At 38.0% G+C, this 19,181-nt stretch overlaps 1 protein-coding gene across 4 annotated transcripts; it reads left to right on the top strand.

The window, feature by feature from the left end:
* Window positions 1–250: 250 nt before the first annotated feature.
* Window positions 251–18,648, top strand: rxrba (retinoid x receptor, beta a). Of its 4 annotated transcripts, XM_055055231.1 has the most exons (13): window positions 251–486; window positions 1,277–1,425; window positions 2,640–2,872; window positions 3,306–3,459; window positions 3,571–3,750; window positions 5,599–5,619; window positions 7,549–7,709; window positions 7,865–7,994; window positions 9,062–9,194; window positions 11,272–11,307; window positions 12,871–12,962; window positions 13,070–13,175; window positions 13,294–18,648. In XM_055055231.1, exons 2-13 carry the CDS (start codon window positions 1,410–1,412, stop codon window positions 13,439–13,441), a joined length of 1,410 nt encoding a protein of 469 aa, XP_054911206.1. In that variant the 5' UTR covers window positions 251–486; window positions 1,277–1,409; the 3' UTR covers window positions 13,442–18,648. The 4 variants fall into 4 exon arrangements, with proteins under 4 accessions (XP_054911206.1, XP_054911208.1, XP_054911207.1 ...); XM_055055233.1 differs by lacking the exon at window positions 11,272–11,307; XM_055055232.1 differs by lacking the exon at window positions 5,599–5,619 and having other exon boundaries at window positions 252–486.
* The last annotated feature ends 533 nt before the right edge of the window (window positions 18,649–19,181 follow it).

Below are 19,181 nucleotides of genomic sequence, written 5' to 3'. Positions count from 1 at the left end.
ACAGTATGTATTAAATCGGGTCATTTGTGTGTTGACTCAGCAGTGATTAGAGGAATTTCGGTGCAATAAAACTCTGTGTATTGCATAAGAGTGCACACTGGTTCAAGCAGTAACGAAACTGATGAAGTCACCGATGTCCGACAATAACCTTTGGAGCTACTGAAATGCAAAGCTGAACTTGTCTTGACCTCCTGACCTCTTGCACTGGATGTGTCTCCCTCTCTCAGGGACATGTGAGGCGCATCATGACCACACATCCTCTCTCCGAAACCAGGGTGCTCTGTTGCTGTTGCAATGATTTTCGGGGCCAATGTTCAACTGTACAGGAGCACTAAGCCAAATCCTCCACCATCATCATGTTTTCATCAGCGCAGGGGGAGGAAGCGAGGGAGGGAGGGCTGAATGCGAGGCAAAGTGGGGGGAGAGATAGACACACGGGGCCTAGTCGCCACATCTTTTCACGCGAAGAAGCTGCGCCGTTAAACCGTCAGTAATCCGTTTTTATTTGCTATAAATATACATTTAGCTAATTCAGCTAGGATATATGCGAGAGAGAATGAGACAGAGGCAGGACTGCCAGTAATAATCCGGTTTGTTCTTGTCTGTCCTGTTTTCCTCTGATCCACTTTAGCTATCCAGTTAGCTTGCTAGGTTAGGTGGCTAAACATAGCTAGCTTACCTTGCCAACTTAAAACAGACTCTAATTTATGGTTTATAAACGTGACAAGAAATATCAACTTCCTTTAAACTGCGTGTCGACTGCGTTGCGTTTGATTTCACATTGAAAAATAAGTAAAACAAGTTATTAGTGCGACACGGTCTGATATTTTAAGTTTTCTTGCGACGTTAGCTTGGCTAGTTTACGAGCCCTACCGACTGGCTGTCTGAAAGCAGCAGTGGTTTGTTGACATCTGTCAGGGCTCCGTCTGGGCTATGTTGCTGTGAGATGTTTTAATCACTGCGATAAACGCACAATGTGTTATGTCAGTAACACACTGTTGGATTTATATTGATCTATTACAACCCTGTAATATATCCGGACAGGACGTTCTTGGCACCAGCTGAGCAGCTGGCTGCTTTTCAAAGCCAGACTGTAACGTTGCACAAAATGACCAGAAAAAAAAAAATCAACTGATTCGCTTTTATGACTTCTGGCAGCAGCAGATTAAGTCATCGCAATCATTTGCGCAACTGTTTGATTCTGATTGCCGTCACTGAAATGTCAGCCTCGTGTGTTTATTTTTATTTCTTGCTCTTCCTTGTGTTGGAATTTCAGACCCGTTTTTGGTTTCCCAACCCGACTCCGGCCCGGGCCTCAGTCCGCGGTCTCGAGTTTGACACTGAGCTGTTGGAGACGCAGGAACGCCGGCTTGACGCTGCCAAGCAGCCCCTGCGCCCCAACCACCACCATGGGAGACAGCAGAGGTGAGCAAAAAAAAAAAAAAAACGACACAGATCTATTTATTTCTAATGGTTTGTTCACAAGAAACAATATTTGTATTAATTATTAAAAGTTTATACTTGCATGCATATTAAAATCAACATTAACAAAACCATGGTTATAATAAGACACCGTGGCAACACTTGCTCACTTCTCCAAATTATCATCCTAAAATAGCAAAGCGGGTTGTAACACGTTTTATTTTTAGCAATAAAAATTGTTTCATGAGGTTATTTCGTTTGCCTAAATGTTACAATGTGACATATACAAATGGCTGTAATAAGTTCTTAGAAAAAATATCTCTATCTTTGAGTCCAAAGATTTAAATATATATGTATATTATGTTTTATTTCTTTAAGGAGTTGTTTTATAGCAGTGTTAACTCTAGAGTTTGTTAACTGTCAACTAACAGCTGTGAATCTTTATTACTGTATTATGAGTAAATGTTATTTATTTCACTTTGTGAGAAATGAACTCTTTAGAGCGTTGTGCTTGTTTATGAGTGTGAGCAGTGTTACAAGGACTGGTCTAGTCAGCTGATTTGTCTTATCTCAAGAAAAAATAAACAGATGAATCAAAAACCAGCATAAAGCAGAGACATTGCAGTTTTGACAGTGACAGATGATAGTGTCAACTTTTTGAAGTGATCATAAAAAAAACACTGTGGTGGAATTTATCATTGTCAAATCTGTCAGTGTTTGTTTGCAGAAAACTGACATTTTCTTTAACACAACATCCAAACTCAGTCTGACCTCTGGTTGTGTAAAATAAAATATAAAATTAATAAATTCAGATTGTTATAATGAAAAGATTTCTTAAATTAATTGTACTGTAATTAGTAATTGTACTATTGTCATGTGTTGTTACATTTTTTGTCCGATGTTTAATAAATGCATGTTTGTTTCAGAACTTCATGGAAAATTTATGCCAATTTCATCTTAAATGCTGTTTAGCAGTTTTTATCTAAAAAGATGCAATTTGGAAACTTCAGTAAATCATTTGATGGGTCAGTTGAATAAAAAAATATTTTCTTTATATTTTAAAGCTTCAGTTTATGATTTGATATCAAAATAGTTAAACTGATTTTCCACACTTTTACTTAAAAACTGTTCAGCTGACAGCAGGTTTCTGTTACCTTTTTTCGTTGCACATGTGTTTGAAACTCTTTTACATTCTCTCTGTTGTTTTTTCTCGTCAGATTCTTGCAGTCCAGACAGTTCGTCTGTGTCTTCCCCTCCCTCGGGCCAGCGCTCCCCGCCGCTGGTTCCCTCAGCAGCTTCCATGACTTCACTGCCACCCATCACCACCACAGGGGTCAACAGCCCCATCAGTAGTATTGGTTCACCCTTTTCTGTTATTAGCTCATCACTGGACTCACCCTGCCTACCTGGCACACCTTCAGTGGGATATGGCCCAATTAGCAGCCCCCAGGTAAGCTGGGACAATTTTGGCTCCTGTATTTCTGAGTATTTGTCATTCCCTTTTTTCAGTATTGATTAAATCATTACTCATTCCATTTTTCACTTCTAAATTTATCTTGAGACAGATATATGACGCCTATATTTTAGGCTCAAACCTTTTCTTATTGTTTATTGTGAGATTTTTAGAGTGAGACATCAACACAGGTGGAACCTGAAGGGATGGAGGAAAATATGTAACATTGCTTTTATTTTGGGCCTAGTTAATACACCTATTTGCTACTTTTGTTATTTTGGTTTCATGAAGGTTCATGATCTGACTTTGTTTTACTGTATGATATGAAAATAGTTTGGGACAAAAAGGCAAATGCAAGTTTTTAAAAGAATAACTAACCACGGATGGCTCTTGATTAACAATTTTTTTTCTACTGTCTTTTGTCTATTAGATTAACTCAACAGTGACCATGTCAGGGCTCCATGCAGTGAGCAGCTCCGATGATGTGAAACCTCCTCTTGGCTTGAAGCAGCTGTCTGCCCACAGCCCAGGGCCGATGCTTTCCCAGAAACGCCTTTGTTCCATCTGTGGAGACAGATCTTCTGGTGTGTAAACCTCTTCAGTTCCACTGTTCCAGTGAAACATGTTTGAAACATTTAAGAAATTTGCAGTTGTTTGACTGACTTTTTCTATCTACTTTAACGTTTGCTTTTCAGGTAAGCACTATGGCGTCTACAGCTGTGAGGGCTGTAAAGGCTTCTTCAAGAGAACAGTGCGAAAAGACCTTACCTACACCTGTCGGGACAATAAAGACTGCACAGTTGATAAAAGACAGAGGAACCGCTGCCAGTACTGCCGCTATCAGAAATGCCTGGCGATGGGAATGAAGAGAGAAGGTGAGAAAGCATTAAAAGGATCCAGAGACTTCCATTTATTCCCAAGATAGATGTTTCTGTTTCATAAGACAAATACAGCAGAAAGGGACAGCTTTCAAAGAGATCAATAGCTTTCTTTTAAGCACTCTGGGGTTGGGATGTTCTTTCAAATCCCCTTCAGTTTTTTTGTTTGTTTTTTTTTAACTTGCAGTTCAAGAGAGGAACACATTTTGTGAATATCTTCCTCCCAAAAATCTTTTAAAATCATCAGCCTTTTTCACAGGAAAAGTTTTTTTCTGTCGTTAAATTTTGTTCAATATTTTAAATAAGAAACAAAGTAAATAATCTTAGGGTTAAAGAGAGTCAGGAAGCTGCTAACGGGTCGTTTTTGGAGTATCAAACACTACTTCTCGTTTTTTGAATACATCAGATAAGTTGTGCAAACAGAAAAACCTAAAAGTGCAGCAGTTAAACTTAAACACCCCTAACTAGCTATTTGAATAAGTATAGCACATAACTGTGCTGCTTAAATTAAAGACTGTTCTATATAAAACTCTTAATGTGGAAAGTTCAGAAGTTTAAGAACCAGTCAGGTTAGCAGTGCATTTTTATTATCTCAGTGTTATTCTAGAATAAATACTTTGTGTATTTATTTGACCTAAATTAATTATACTTTAGCCATGTAAAGTGAAAATGTCCAGAAGGAACATTCAAAGCTAAAGGCCTTTCAGGAAGTTCTTGCATATTTCACTCAACTCTTTTAAACTCATTAGTTGTAATATTTGACAATATGTGACACCAATAAAAACAATTAGGGCTGCAAAATATTAAGGAAACATACTATATATGATAATATTGATGACTGTTGCCATAACAAGATTATTTTGGAAAATATTTCTTTTGGCTGATGTCTTTTGGTTTTGGTATTGAAACGACTCGTTTGTAGTTAATTTATCACCTTTTTGCCTTTTAAAACTTTTTATTCTGCCTTAAACAAGAAGTGTCACTGGATGTATTGGTGGTACAGAGACTTAGCTAACTCTGTTGCTCTCCGGCCTCTTCTTTGTGATAAAATTCATGACACAATGTGCAGCCCTACAAACCTATCATTGCATCAATATTGATAATATAGGTTCTTTTTTTTATTTTCATCACAGACCTGGTCAATATTTAGTATTGTCTCTGTCAGGAATACATATCGTTCCATATCATTTTCTCAGTTATTTTTCATAATTTCATATTTTTCTCTCTGTATGTTTTAAAATGACAATAATTTGATCTAAAATAGCCCTACCAACCTGTTGCAGTTATTTAAAAATAAAATGTATCAGATCAGATTATAATACATTTTTGTTATTCTTTGCTACTGAAAAACTAGAGACTCACAATTTAGAGAAACATCATTTCTGCTTTAATTGTCCTTGCAATCACAGCAGCTGAATAATTTTTGAATGTTTTAGTGTAATCTCTGGTCAGTTTGTGGAAAACACTGATTGGTCTGTCTCTACAGCGCTGCTCTCAATTCTCACAGATTATAAATTTATCTGCCAATGTGGAACAACCCAGGCAGTGTTTACATAATCTGTAACTTTTTTTTCTGTTTGGGCTTGAATATTTGGTGTCCGTTTTATTGCGTCAAACTGAACAGATGAGGCGATATCTATTTGATTGCTACTTGAACAGCGTGACAAACAGTGACGTTGATATTCTGCATCTGAAGGAAGGGGGGTGACGTGTTTACAGTAGAGGATGGGAAGAAGGAGAGGGGGATGTGGGGTGGATGAGTCCTATAAACACTAACCCCTTGCCCCCTCTCTTCCTCTTTTGTGTTTCCTCTCGTTCTCTCTCTCCCCCTCCCTCCTTCTGTAGTGGCCAAGATGAACGACAGATGTAAGGAGAAGAGAGAGGGAGGGGGGTGTGGCTGTCTGTATGAGCGATCAAGGCATAGAGGCATATTACGTTTGCTGTCGCTTAGAAGGACCTCATTTAACATATTTTTCCGTAGTTTAATGCCAGGCCTCAGACGCAGGCCAGATTAAGCCTTGAATGACTTCTATAGGTGTTTTCACCCTTTGTGGACGCGCAGCTAGCCAAATATACAAACTCCTCTTTAATCAAACCCCATTCTCTAAAAAGCTATTCTACTCCCATCTGATTGCTGCACAATTAGGGCAAATTTCCTGCCATGGACCACAGAGCCGTTCCACATTTGTTCAGAGGCTAAATGAGACTTTGATGCTTGTGGGCCTGGAAGTAGAAATGTTAATTTCCTGCACTTTTTTCTTTTATTTGTTGCTCGTTTTCTTTGTTTGTGGTTTAGTTGCACAACATTTAATTTTCTCTCTCCCATTTCTCAAGTTGATGAGAACAGATTGTTGTGAAAGCAAATAGTTTTTTTTAAAGCGCTTGCCTAAGTAAAGGCTATTTAACTACATTGTTTCCAACAGTAAATAAAGTGACGTTGTTATTTTCTCCTATTGAAAGTGTTTAAGGCTCTGATTTCCAGCCTGGGTGGCGCTAGAGGACTCAGAGGAGCAAAGGCTTGCTGTTTCGCAACAAAAATGTATCACACTAATTCAATATTAAATGTTACTTTCACACATTTAACTGATTCAACCCAAAGGTTTTCATGGAGTAATAATTACTTTCAATAATACATAAAACTTCTTGGTTTTAGGAACTTTTTAAAAAAGCATTTTTATAAACAGCATTCCTTAGGGGCATAAATCAGGACTAATCCAGAGACTAAGAAACAGTCCTAAATCAAACATTATTCACAAACTGGAGAAAAAAGATAAAAAATGTTATATTGGCAGCAACAGGGCGTGTCTGGTGGATAAGAGGATTCATTTAATGAGTGTTTCTGCATCAATTACTAGTGGAAAACTCCCTCCACATCCTTGTTTTATTGCCATTTTTACACAGTATGTACATAAGAGTACATGTTGTACTGAGGACATTCAAACCACAAACTGCTTTTAGGTTGATGAGGCCAAATGAACAGATTTCAGGTAATTTTATCACCCAGTACTATATTCACAACAGATAATTTACCTCATTATGGTTTGGAGGATTAAAATATCTGGAAGATTTTGGGGATCAAATAATATAAATTAGAAATAAGTGGTTTTTGTCAGTGCTAAAAATTGTGAACCGCAGCTTTAAATGGTTATTACTGATTTCTATGAAAATATTTATTTACTGAATAGTAATAATTGACTGATGTGATAATATTTTATGTTTGTTGATATTTAAGTTATTCTGTTGTGTAACATAATGATGAGGGCATTGGTGAAGGGAAGCAGTTCCTTGATTGTGAATTTAAACTCTTGTTCAGGAGTTACATTGCTTCAGTAGCGTCACATGTTGTTCTTGGACAATATTTTAATCATTTTGCAGCCAAGTAATTCATGATTTTAATGTTTAATTGTCTCCACTGCATCTGCACCAGTTACAGTGGCTTGTGTGAATTAAAATGCTCCCAAAATACAGAAAAGTAAAAGAACAGAAATCTTTGATATTTGACTGACTTTTCCATGTTTTCATGCTGATCTCTTTCATTTCTCTGCTTCTCTTTCTGCTTTTTTTTTTCTGATGCTGATCTCTATACATTTTTTTCTTCTTCTCGTTTCCCACACATTTTGTCCATATTTGAAACCAATGCCCTTCTTTCTACTGCTTTCATTAATCTTTCATGTTCTTCATGTTTTCTGTCCTACTTTCTCATCCTCATCACACTTTCTCTACTTTTCTCACCCTTTTCTCCAATATTGTTGATCCCGTGCTCCTCCTGTCCCGCTCCGATCCCTCGTTCTGCAGCTGTGCAGGAGGAGCGGCAGAGAAACAAGGAGCGCGAAGGTGAGGTGGAGTCGACCAGCGCAGTGAACGAGGAGATGCCGGTGGAGAAGATTTTGGAAGCTGAGATGGCTGTCGAGCAAAAGACGGAGCTTCATGCAGATGGAAGTTCAGACGGAAGCTCTGTGAGTAACTACCATACTAGAAATTAAATCCTGAATTAATTAGCAAGTTTGAAGTTATTTAAAAATTATTCATATCTTATTATTCTTCCAATCTAATTAAATATTCCTAGGAGAATGTTCCTAAGAAAATAAATTGCCTCTATTTCTCAATTCAGCCCAACGATCCGGTTACCAACATCTGTCAGGCAGCAGACAAGCAGCTCTTCACTCTGGTGGAGTGGGCCAAGAGGATCCCTCACTTCTCTGAGCTTCCTCTGGATGACCAGGTCATCTTGCTCCGCGCAGGTTAGTCCTGGTCACAACTGGAGTGTCATAACTTGATATGATCAGGATTTTATTATCTGTAGCTTAAACCTGTATCCTGGTCTTAAAATATAACAAACTTTTTCAAATTTGAAATGTGCTAATATACATGCCTGTGCCAAACAGTCATTGATATTTCTGTAAATGCATCAGAATCAGCAAAAAGGCTGTTTCCCATCTGTTGCCCTTGGACAATGAGTCCTCTGTGATCCTAAAAACAAACAAAGGTCATACAAAAGAAGGTTAAAAATTACACAACTACACACATTTTGTCAATACGAAATACAATCAATGCAAACAACAAGTATAAAACAAAGGAAACTCCAATACAATCATTATAAAAAGTATAAGGAATCATTACAGCTCATGTAATCCTTCATCCAGAGGCACAAGTGGTACTGGTGGGATTTGGAGAAGGTACTTATTACTGAAAATATTGACAAATCTGATGTGTTATGAACCAACTATTATTATTATTAATATTATTATTATTATTATTATTTTAAATGCAACATGTTTCATACGTTGCTTCCTGACAGAGCCTTGGCGGGTTTTGTTTTTTCTCGTGCCGTATAAGAGGATGAATCCTGCAAATCCAATACAAAAACTATCCTGATAAACTAAATAATAACTTTCAAACAAATTTATTTAATAGTGGTTCAACTTTAATATTTTTCCCATGCAGTCAGAAAAGTATAATTTGATCTACTTTCATCAAGTATGGATGAAACCGTCTCCTGTGTGTTAAGACTTTACTTGAAGACCGTCCTTCTAAGTTAAGGATGGTCACAGATCTTGTTGCCTTTTATTTGTGTAAAACCAGCTAGAAAAACTGCCAAAAATCCAGGTTTCTTTTATTTACTAGCAACTATTCTAACACATTTAGTTTTAGTAGAATTTAAAGTATTTGATGCTTTTAACCTTAAATAATTAAGCTACTTTTGATTCGTTTCTAGACATTATTATGGTTAAACAGCTCTAGAAATGACTAGAGAGAGAGAGATTCTTTAAGACCCAGTTCAGATACTGAGACACCGACTCCCCAACAGGCTGGAATGAGCTCCTGATTGCGTCCTTCTCCCATCGCTCCATCTCGGTGAAGGACGGCATTTTACTGGCCACTGGCCTGCATGTCCACAGGAACAGCGCCCACAGCGCAGGGGTCGGAGCCATATTCGACAGGTAATTTGCATATGCATGTATAGAAGGAGAAGATATGCAGCAGTTAAAAGCTTTCTCATTACTCTACAGATTTATGTATAAAAATACTGCTAACTGGAGGGATTTCAAATAATAAATATATTTTTATTCAAATTGAACTGTACAATTTATCCCATACTAAGAGATCAAATTTAATATCCTTTGATTTTACCTTCCGATTTAACAATCATTCGTCTCAATGGTTTTATACTCTTGATTAGCGTTTAATGCTGTTTTAGTTTATTAATTATTGACTGGGCTAAGTTCTTAGGATAGTATCTTCTCATCTTTGGTTGGCTGCAACTGCTGTGTTCTGCATTGGCTGAAAGATTCTGCTTGTTTTTTTTTTATTATTGTTTTTGTTCTGGCTGTCCGTCTTTAGTGCATGCAAGGCAAGGGAGGCTGGTGATTAATGCTTACCCATGCATGCAGACCCACCCTGAGTTAGTGGCCTAGCACCCACTATAGAATATATTAATCCAGTAATGATGGCTGGAGAATAAAAACAATACTAACAAATAAAGATTTCAGAGCAGTTTCCTTAAACTGATTTAATTTTGATGTTAAGCGTGCATCCTGTTATTGTGAATGTTATAAAGCATGTGTGTATTTTAAGTTTTTTTTGTTTTTGGTATATTTTATCTTAATTTGAAGACATTTTCTAATGTGATAAACCATACATAGTAGGTGGTTTTATGGTGATTACCGCTAAAAAGCAAAGCTTAGGTAAAATGCTGCTGTCTCATTTAAAGTGTTAAGAAACTTTTATATCTGTTATCTGCTTCCATCCATGTATTAGATTCTTATCTGCCTTGATTAAAATGTATTGCTGCAGATGTTCGAACTTCCTAAGAAAATCAAAGTCTGATCACAACGTGTTAATCCACTGTCAATTACACTATAATTCTTTGATAACAAATAATTAGCTTTGCTGTAGATTTCAATGGTCTTATGTAAATCTGACTCATTGCAAGTCATTCATTTTCTGCTGATAATTGCCTAAAAACTCAGATCTCCTCCTGCAACTAGATTATTTTCTATTTGTTATGGTACATTTAATTAATTATGCATTTATCTATTTAATTTTTAACTTTCCATACATAATGTCTGCAGCGATTTAGTCATGTGATTCCGGTGTGTTGGTTCAGAGATGCATCTAAAGTTTTATTTAGACATTTGATCTAAGGAACAGTGTGATCATCATCTACTTTTTCTCAAATCTGATCCACCATATTATCAACAAAAAGCTGCTTTGTGTCATTTGACGTTTTGTAAACACCCAGGTTGCGTCAAGGCATCATATGTCTGAATTGTTATTAAAGTAATGAAAGACGTTTTAATGCCTGACGTGTTTCCAGTTTAGAATAATTTATAAATGTGGCTTTTAAAAGTAAATAGGCCTGTTTACATGAACAAACAAGGAAGGATTAGATTCTTAAACTTGCTTGTTTTTTGCGTCAATTAGAAAAACTTTTATTTCTGTTTTAAGTTTGATCACATCGCCTTTACTGTTTATTGGAGGCAAGAATTTTTGATTTTAGTTTTTTTGCCCAAAACCCAAAAGTGGTTACTTTTTGACACACTTTTAAATGCATTAAAAGGAAGAATGAAGTACAACACCTCCATTTGTCAGTTAATGTGAAAAATGATTTTCTCTATAATTTTAATACACTATAGAGCTACATCTGTTACAATTTTTATTTATTTGCATGCAAATCAGGAACAGTGAAACATTTGAAACATTTTCACTAGTCAGTGGATTCATCTGTAATTTTCTGGTATTAATGATTTGAAATATGACATTTATCATAATCTCCTCCTCCTTACTAAAAGATATAGGAACATCATGATTTTGTTCTAGTTACTTTTTAAATATTTTGTAAAGCATTTGACCCCAGGCAGAAAATCCAGACAACAGATTTCAAATGAGTTCAGTTTTAAAGTGGTGAAGTCATGTCTAAGCATGGACGACATGTAGAGGTGAAGTTCTCAGCACACAGGCAGAATATTGTAATGTGTGTAATGACATTGTAATAACACATTGTGATTGAATACACAGGGCGAACAATGCTGAGGTTGGGGCCCTATTTGACAGGTAATTACGCCACTACACAAACACTTCTCTTGAACCCCTCCTCTTTGACTCAATGTGAAAATAAACAGAGAAGCTGAGACTTTAAGGCTCTTTCTAGATCGTAACAACAGTTTTATGATCCCTTGGTACAACACAAAAATCTGAACAGAAACTACTCAGCCTTGTCATGTAGCTGGCTTGACCTTTTCTTCTTTTTATGGCTTTCGTTGCATTTGAACATTAGAGGGATGTTCTGCCCATTGCGTTTGACATCAGATTCTTTCTGAGACAAAAACAGCAAAACGGAAATGAGTGAATTGGATTTTCTAAGCTGTTGCAGAGGAGTCAAATGATTTGTGTTTGGATGAAAATGGTATTCCACCAGTCGTCAGTTCTTTTATTTATGCCACTTATGGAAATTGTGTTGGCCTGCGTCAGTAAACACCACCTGTGATTGGGCACACCCATTTCATCACATCAGTAGCATGTGTTCTCCATACGTTCTGAAAAATGTTCTCTTTCCTTCTTTTATACCACTAACTTTCAAACTAAATTAATCTACACTATCAGTCTAGAAACCATAATTATGGTATTGTGGTTCGGTGATGCCTGTGAAAATACATTAAACAGTAAACCTTCGTCCGGATCTTAGATGATCCATCAGTAAGTAAGCAAGCAGATCCTAATTTGCATGACTTTGTTTTTCTGAATCCTTCTTGATGGTTTCTTTGTATTTTTTATTACAGGTTATATTTCAGTGTGATGCTGTTAATAAATTATTACATTTCTCACACGCATGTTAACTTTTTTTGTTTATACATGTTGATAAACAAGTCAGATGTTTCAGGCAGGTTTTTGAATTCAGACGTCAGGAGTGGATGATACCCAGATTCCTAAATTAACATATTTTACTTAGACGAAGTTAAATGTGCACATAAGGAACATGCAAAGCAAATTGTGAGAATATAAAAGCAGAAGGTTTCATTTCAGCTTCCATACTTAAAGAATAAAAAAAAAGTGTATTTAGATATCACGAAGCAAAGTAAAAACAAACAGAAATGCTAAAAGCTCAACCTGTAAAATACCAGCAGCAGTTAAAAATGTTGATCTCTGGATGACAAACTTGTGCTTAAAATAAAATTTGTTAAAACTAAATTGTATGTATTTAAAATGGATTTGTGTTCCTGTTTCCTCAACAGTCGTTTCAGATTTTGACGTCAACATTATCAACCTTCACAGATTTTCTAGCAGATCTGTGTTTAAGCAGACCAGCTCTCAGTCAGCTGTTAGGTTTGACACTCTGGTTTAAAACGTTTTTTTCCCCCCCTTCTTTATTTTCTTGTGCAGAACCAGCAGTTCAGCCATGCCATACCTACTGTGATAACCATTGAGAAGCAATTATGAATAACCATGTGGGCTAATGGAGTCTGTTTTTCTTACAAGTCATTTCCTCCGTGTCTCTTTTTTTAATATTCTGATTTTTTTCTTCCATTCTCTCCTCTACTTCTGTTCTCTTAATGAATTCCACCATTGTGGCATTCCCCCTGTATGTATCGCCCTACTGCATATCTCTTTTCTCTTCAGGGTTCTGACAGAGCTTGTAAGCAAAATGAGAGATATGCAGATGGACAAGTCAGAGCTGGGCTGCCTTCGAGCTATCATCCTCTTTAACCCAGGTAAAGACTGTTGTTACATCAAAAACCTTGTTGAAACAGTTCTAGGCAGATATTCAGGTTATTTTACATGATGTTCTGATTGTATATTTTTCTTTTGCTGTTAAAAGATGCCAAGGGTTTGTCCAATCCCAGTGAGGTGGAGCTTCTGCGAGAAAGAGTTTATGCATCACTTGAAGCGTACTGCAAACAAAAATACCCTGACCAGCAGGGCAGGTACAGGAAAACTTTAAACCTTTTTAGACAGAAAGTTTTTTTTACGGTTATTCATTGTTCAGTAAATTCAGTTTTCTGAGTGTCTGATTTTTCATTAACCCATTTGTTCTTCGTCCAGGTTTGCCAAGCTCCTCCTCCGACTCCCAGCACTGCGCTCCATCGGTCTAAAGTGCTTGGAGCATCTTTTCTTCTTCAAACTGATTGGTGACACGCCCATTGACACCTTTCTGATGGAGATGCTCGAGGCGCCTCACCAGCTGACTTAAGGGAGCCGCGTTCAGACCGGTCAGGATCCGACGCACACCAGGATTACCAACACGGCCTCCAGCGTCTGCTCGCTGGCTCCCCCGGCTGGGCCTCGCTAAACTGCAGCACCCGCTGGTTTTATTCTGCCAGCTTTTACACCCAAACACACACACACACACACATTTCCCATCACCATACACTTCATTATGTGTTCACAGACATACGGTCACACATGCACCTGCAGTTCTCCGAAACGAGATACCTGAACTGAAAAAAGAAACAAATACACAGAAAAAGCTTGAATTTAATAATTGCTAATGCTCACACACACACGCATGGATTTTCACTATTGTTTCCCATCCTCAGTTTTATTTTACAGGAGTGTTGACTCAAGAAATGATCCCACATGTACAAGAAAAAATGTCTTAATTTAAATTAGACCTTAGTTTTCACATCTTCATCTCACAGTTGCACTTTGCTTCTGCATAACTGGTGGTTTCCTTTTCTTTCCACTTTGGTTGCTTACAGTTGCTGCTCACTGCACCTCTGTCTCTTATATTCATAACTAGCTGGTTGGTTATTTGTATGATTTTAGCTGAAGATCAGGTGCAAAGCATTTGAATCAACTGTCCAGCGTCAAAACAAAATCTCCTTTTAAGGACTTGAAAACGCATCATCAAAGCGATTTTATTCAATCGGTTAAACATAGAAATATTGTTTTTTTAAATAGTCATGCTGAAACTTGTTTGAGTTTCTATTTTGAAGTACTGTACTCATGAAATGAGCGCTTTTTAAGACATTGAAATCCAGGAAAAGGGGGCTGGGTGTGCTTTGTTTAACAAGCAAAGCCCCTCCAACCCTGATGCGCACACCGGGCTTTGTAAGAAAGGAAGAATGACTTGAATAATTTGTTTCTTTTATTTTTAAGTTGAGATTTTATCTCTACTTCGGCAGATGTTTGGCATTTTAAGACGCTTGAAGCCTACAGGAAGTAAAGCTTCACAAAAAGATAAAAGTACTTTTTTTCTCTTTTATCTTCTGTTCCCCGAACCAGACCCCTTTTCTCTTCTCTTCTCTTCTCTGGTGGTCATTTATGCACTTTGTGAGTTGTAATTGTGTAAATGTTCCTGTTCCCTAAAAATGATCATCTCTTCCAAACACCTAAGATGAACTTGAAGGTACTAAGTGTAGGGTTTTCTCATTATTGCATACTTTTTAACCTTATGTGTTTAACCCGGTGAGTGATCGCTGAGTTTCAGTGCAGATGTTAGTGAAGCAGCCTTGTGCTTAAACAGTCTTGATGAGAGTCTGCACTAATGACCAGCACAGATTTGATCCAGTGGCCATGAAAGATGAAATCATTCTCTGTGCCCTGAAAGTAATCATGTGGATAATTGGACAGCTTGTGTCTGAGTGTGTGGCCTTCTGGTCAGCAAGTCAGTGAGGAAATAAATGTGTCTGACCTTTGACTGTTGAAGTGACGCTTAGGATGTTTGAATTGAATCGACGTGACTCCACTCCGCTCTGTTCTTTTTAGAAACGAGTTGCTGGAAGCTTTGCAATGAAGCATCAGTGGAGTTGGAAAATGAAAACAAGCTGAAATGATGTGACAGTGGAAAAAGTTTTGAATGAATTACATAGGATCCTCTTGAGTTGTGTTGCAATAATGAAATCCCTTTATGCTCGACAGTATCATGGAAATCCTACACCTACTACCTGTGGATTTGGACGTTTTGCTGCGTTGCTGGCTTGAATCTTTTTGTACAATAGCTGTAAATAATACCAAAAAACAAACAGAGAAGTCATGCAGAAACGATGACCTGCTCACACTTGTGAAATACGTGGCTTCAAGAAACTTAAAGCTCTATTTTTTGCTGTTTATGAAACGTCCCGTTTTTATCTCTTGAAATCACGAAAACATGAAACTGACCAGGGCCAAAACCACAACTCATTGCTGCTTTTTTTGCACCAGCTTCTGCCAGTTTATTCCTGTCGTTCCCAGTAACTGATTGGCTGGATATTTGTATTTATTCTTTTGACATTAGCTATTGACATTTACTGTGATTGAAATTTGTGAAGAACAGAATTGGTAAAAAAGTCAAATGCAGCTACAAAGTGTTTAGAAGAAAACCCTCCACACACCCTTGAATGTGAGCAATACTGGGAAACACAGATTTACTTCCTTTTCTGGCAGTCATGTATTTAAATTTAAAAAAAAGTGTTGACATTCTGAAGTATATTTAACCGCCTCCTTAGCCAATATTTAATAGAAATGAGAACATTTTGCAGAGTCATTCTAGTGAAGAGGTACAGCTGTCTTCTTCCAGGTGCTAAATCATCCATGGTCTTTTGAAGACCTGCACATTCACATCAATGCAAATACAGTATGCAAGACCACAGACAAATCAACCATTCTCCCACTCTATTAGAGCCATTCTGATCTCATCAGCTTTGTTGTAGATTTTAAGTTGTGATTTCCAGCTATGTTCTAGTAGAGTTTGGCTCTGCCAGCCAGAATCAGACCCGGTTTCAGAGACAAACGGAGGAAGCTGTAGGGTTCTGCCATCGAGAGACGTTGTTAGCGTCCAGCCCAGCAGATGACCCTGGTGTTCCTCAGAGAGGGCGTTCGGCCCCCACGTCAGTGTGATGCTGTGGCTGAACTGTGAGGCAGGTGATTTATTTTAATCATGGGAGAAAGTTGACGTAACTATAACCTTGTTTCAGTTTCCTTCCATCTCTGCATACGGTTGGTCAAATTAGTAGCGTTTCTATTATTTGCAGAAAAAGTCAGCATTTTATGCAACATTGCTGACTTGGATTGTTGGCAAAAGGAAAGCGAGACGAAGGTGAACTTATGAGTTAGGTGACCTTCCAGCCTTTTTTACTGTGTAGTATAGAATCAGTGCTTCAGTGGTGTGAGAATATGAGCTGATGCAGGTTTTGAGTGAGACTGATTCTGTAGCTGCTGAGCTTTTAGATCTGTGATCTAGATTAGAAACAGTCGGACTGAGGACAGAACTCGAGGAACCCAAAACGAGCGTCTCTTTATGTCTCCTCAGTCAGAGGTGAAGCTGACTGTTGGATCACTGCTTGCATGAGTTCTCTCCTCTGACCGTTTGAATCTTTTTCTTTCAGAGCTTCCTCTCTTGAATGTTTGAGCCTTCTGCTACTGCACAGCGTTCATAACCAGGGATGAAAACAGTGATGAGCTGAAGGCAAACTATTTAACACGACTCAGATGATTAAACAGTTATTCTGCAACATTTGCATTATGTTTCTGACTGTTACATGATATTAATTTGGAGTAATTTACATTTCTCATCTCTCCGTACGACATGTTTGTTTTGCTCTCTGTATTTTTGTTATCCAGCTGAGAGCTTAGCTTTGAGTGATTTATAATCATAAAGTATAAAAGCTATAGACTCAGTGCAGGTTCTTAAGCTAAGTTACTTCCAGCTTCGCAGAGCTGGTGGTTGAGCGTTTATCAAATAATGTGTGGCCATGTTTTTATGCATTTGTTCATTAATCTGCAGCTTCACGTTTTGACTGGCAGAAACTGTAACTTTGGCTGTGATGTGCTGAGCATTGTTGGGTGAAATAGCGGGTTGTTGGAAGTATATTTGAATTTTAAGTTGGTATATTGACCTGAAGCTTTATCACAACAACCCGGCTTCCTGGAGTCGTTTTGCCCCACCTCAGCTGCCGTAGCTACAGCTTCACTCACCCGCTTTGACTTTGCCTGGGAATATATAGACTTGCAGCTTAAACCTCTGGTTGTTGGACTGCTTGAGGATGTGAAGCTTTTTCTTTGACGGGAAAGTGTTGTGAAGAGGATTCAGAGCCGCGTGTCTCTCTTTGCTTACGTTACTTGACGGCAGAGCTGCGATGATCCGCGTGAGACCGCCGCATCGCACCGCCCTGCCCCGCCCACAAATGTTTGTCATTGCAAGTGTGCACTCAAGGCAGGCGCATGCTGCCACCTTTTGTAGACTGTGTAGCAGCATTGCTGTCGCCATCTTTGTTACATTTTGAAACTTGTTGTGTTTTTATGAGTAAAGATTTTAATTAAATACTTTTTTTAAACAGATGGCATGATCTGACTGAAATTGAAGGTCCTGCGTCAATTGGACACGAGGGTGGCGCTGTTGCATGTCTTCTGGAGCCAAGGCTGGTTTAATCAGAGAAGTTCAGTGTGAGCTATGCAGCTTTCAAACTCACCACCCTCACAGTTTTCAATCACTGCCAAGCTGTCTGCAGCCATCTCCAATGTAGGGCCACTTAGTCCTTGTCATGTGTGTAAATCGTGATTCTTGTGCAGCACAGTGAAGACGGTGCGCTAACGTTAGCCTAAGTAGTGCGTTTCTGAACAGAGAGCCTGATAGGAATGGAAATAGCAGCTTGTGTGGAGAGAGCGGACCTGAGAGACGTAGAGCAGGGTGTGGACCCCTCTGGGTGCTAAAGATGATCATTTGGTGCTTTTTATAGGGCCCTACAACCTGGCAGCATACAAATGAGTGAAATAGAAATAAGGAACAATTGACAGGGAGAGGCTAACCCTGGACCTGATCTTCTCTGATACGTTGGTGTTGTGAATATTGTTGGGAACTGAAACCTGTCAGAGAAGCAGAGAGAAACCCCCCACCAAGATGTTTCTAATGAAGGAACCTGACAGGAAGGACTGGTTGGATATAGCAGCTCTCCTGGAGGATGAGGGGGTTTACTGCTTGGATTTATGGAGCTCTGATCAGAAACGAGGGAGAAAACGGGGCACGGACTTAAATAACTTGGATCAAGTGTTCAGTTATTGATTGAGAGAGAAAAAAAACTATTTTCCAGTAGATCTAGGATCTTCCTTAATCGTTTACTCTCCATCTTAAAAACTTTCACACAATACTTCTTTGTCTTGTTTCTCGTCTCAATCTACTCTGACTATGCTCTCCACCTTTTCTTTATTACAAAGTATTAAACAAATGCAAGAACTGACAACAAAAAAATCAGAACTGAATTTGTCACTCTTCTGTTTGATTTGTCTGTTTCTCTCTCTTGTGTCTGTTCTCTGTCCTGTTTGTATTCTACTCCATTTTACTCATGGAGATGATTGACTATTGTGTGCTTTGGGGATTGAAAGAAGAAAAAGATATAAATAATATTTTTTTGTTCAGTCATTAATTCTGAATCTTGTTTCTGTTTGTTGTATCATGTCTGAGTAAAAGTTTTAATACTGTAAGTGAAGTGTTTTTTGTTTATTATTCAGAGAAGACGCACTTATCACTCTCATTTACAACAGAGTATTGGGGCTACTCTAAGAAAATGAAAAAAATATTGTGAGAATAGGGTCATAAAATCCTATAACGACTTCATTCTCATAATATTACAATTTTCTTCTGGTGTTTGGCTTTAATCTCGTCATATTATGACTTTGTTTTTTTAAATTATGTTACTTTTTCTTGTAATTGAATGGGTTTTTAATTTTTTTTTCATAATATGACCCCAATACTCCATCATACTTGTTATATGATCCAAATAATTATTTTAATAGAAAATACAACAAAACCACAACGATGAAGGAGTTTACAGCTCATTTATTTCAGAGTCTTCTTTATAAAAACCTCCATTTGGTTGCTGGAGCGTCCAGGAGAAACGATGTGCTGCTCAGTCCAGCAGGACCCCAGGGCCTCAGCTGACCACTGCACTCCCACCCATTGACCTCTAGAGGGAGCACTGACCTTTTATCCCGATTAACTTCCACCATCAGTGGTC

This window comes from Poeciliopsis prolifica, unplaced genomic scaffold, assembly GCF_027474105.1.
Source record: "Poeciliopsis prolifica strain line A6 unplaced genomic scaffold, Auburn_PproV2 SCAFFOLD041, whole genome shotgun sequence".
Classification (NCBI taxonomy): domain Eukaryota; kingdom Metazoa; phylum Chordata; class Actinopteri; order Cyprinodontiformes; family Poeciliidae; genus Poeciliopsis; species Poeciliopsis prolifica.
The sequence above is the reverse complement of the archived record's forward strand: the minus strand, read 5'-3'. Positions and strand labels throughout refer to the sequence as shown.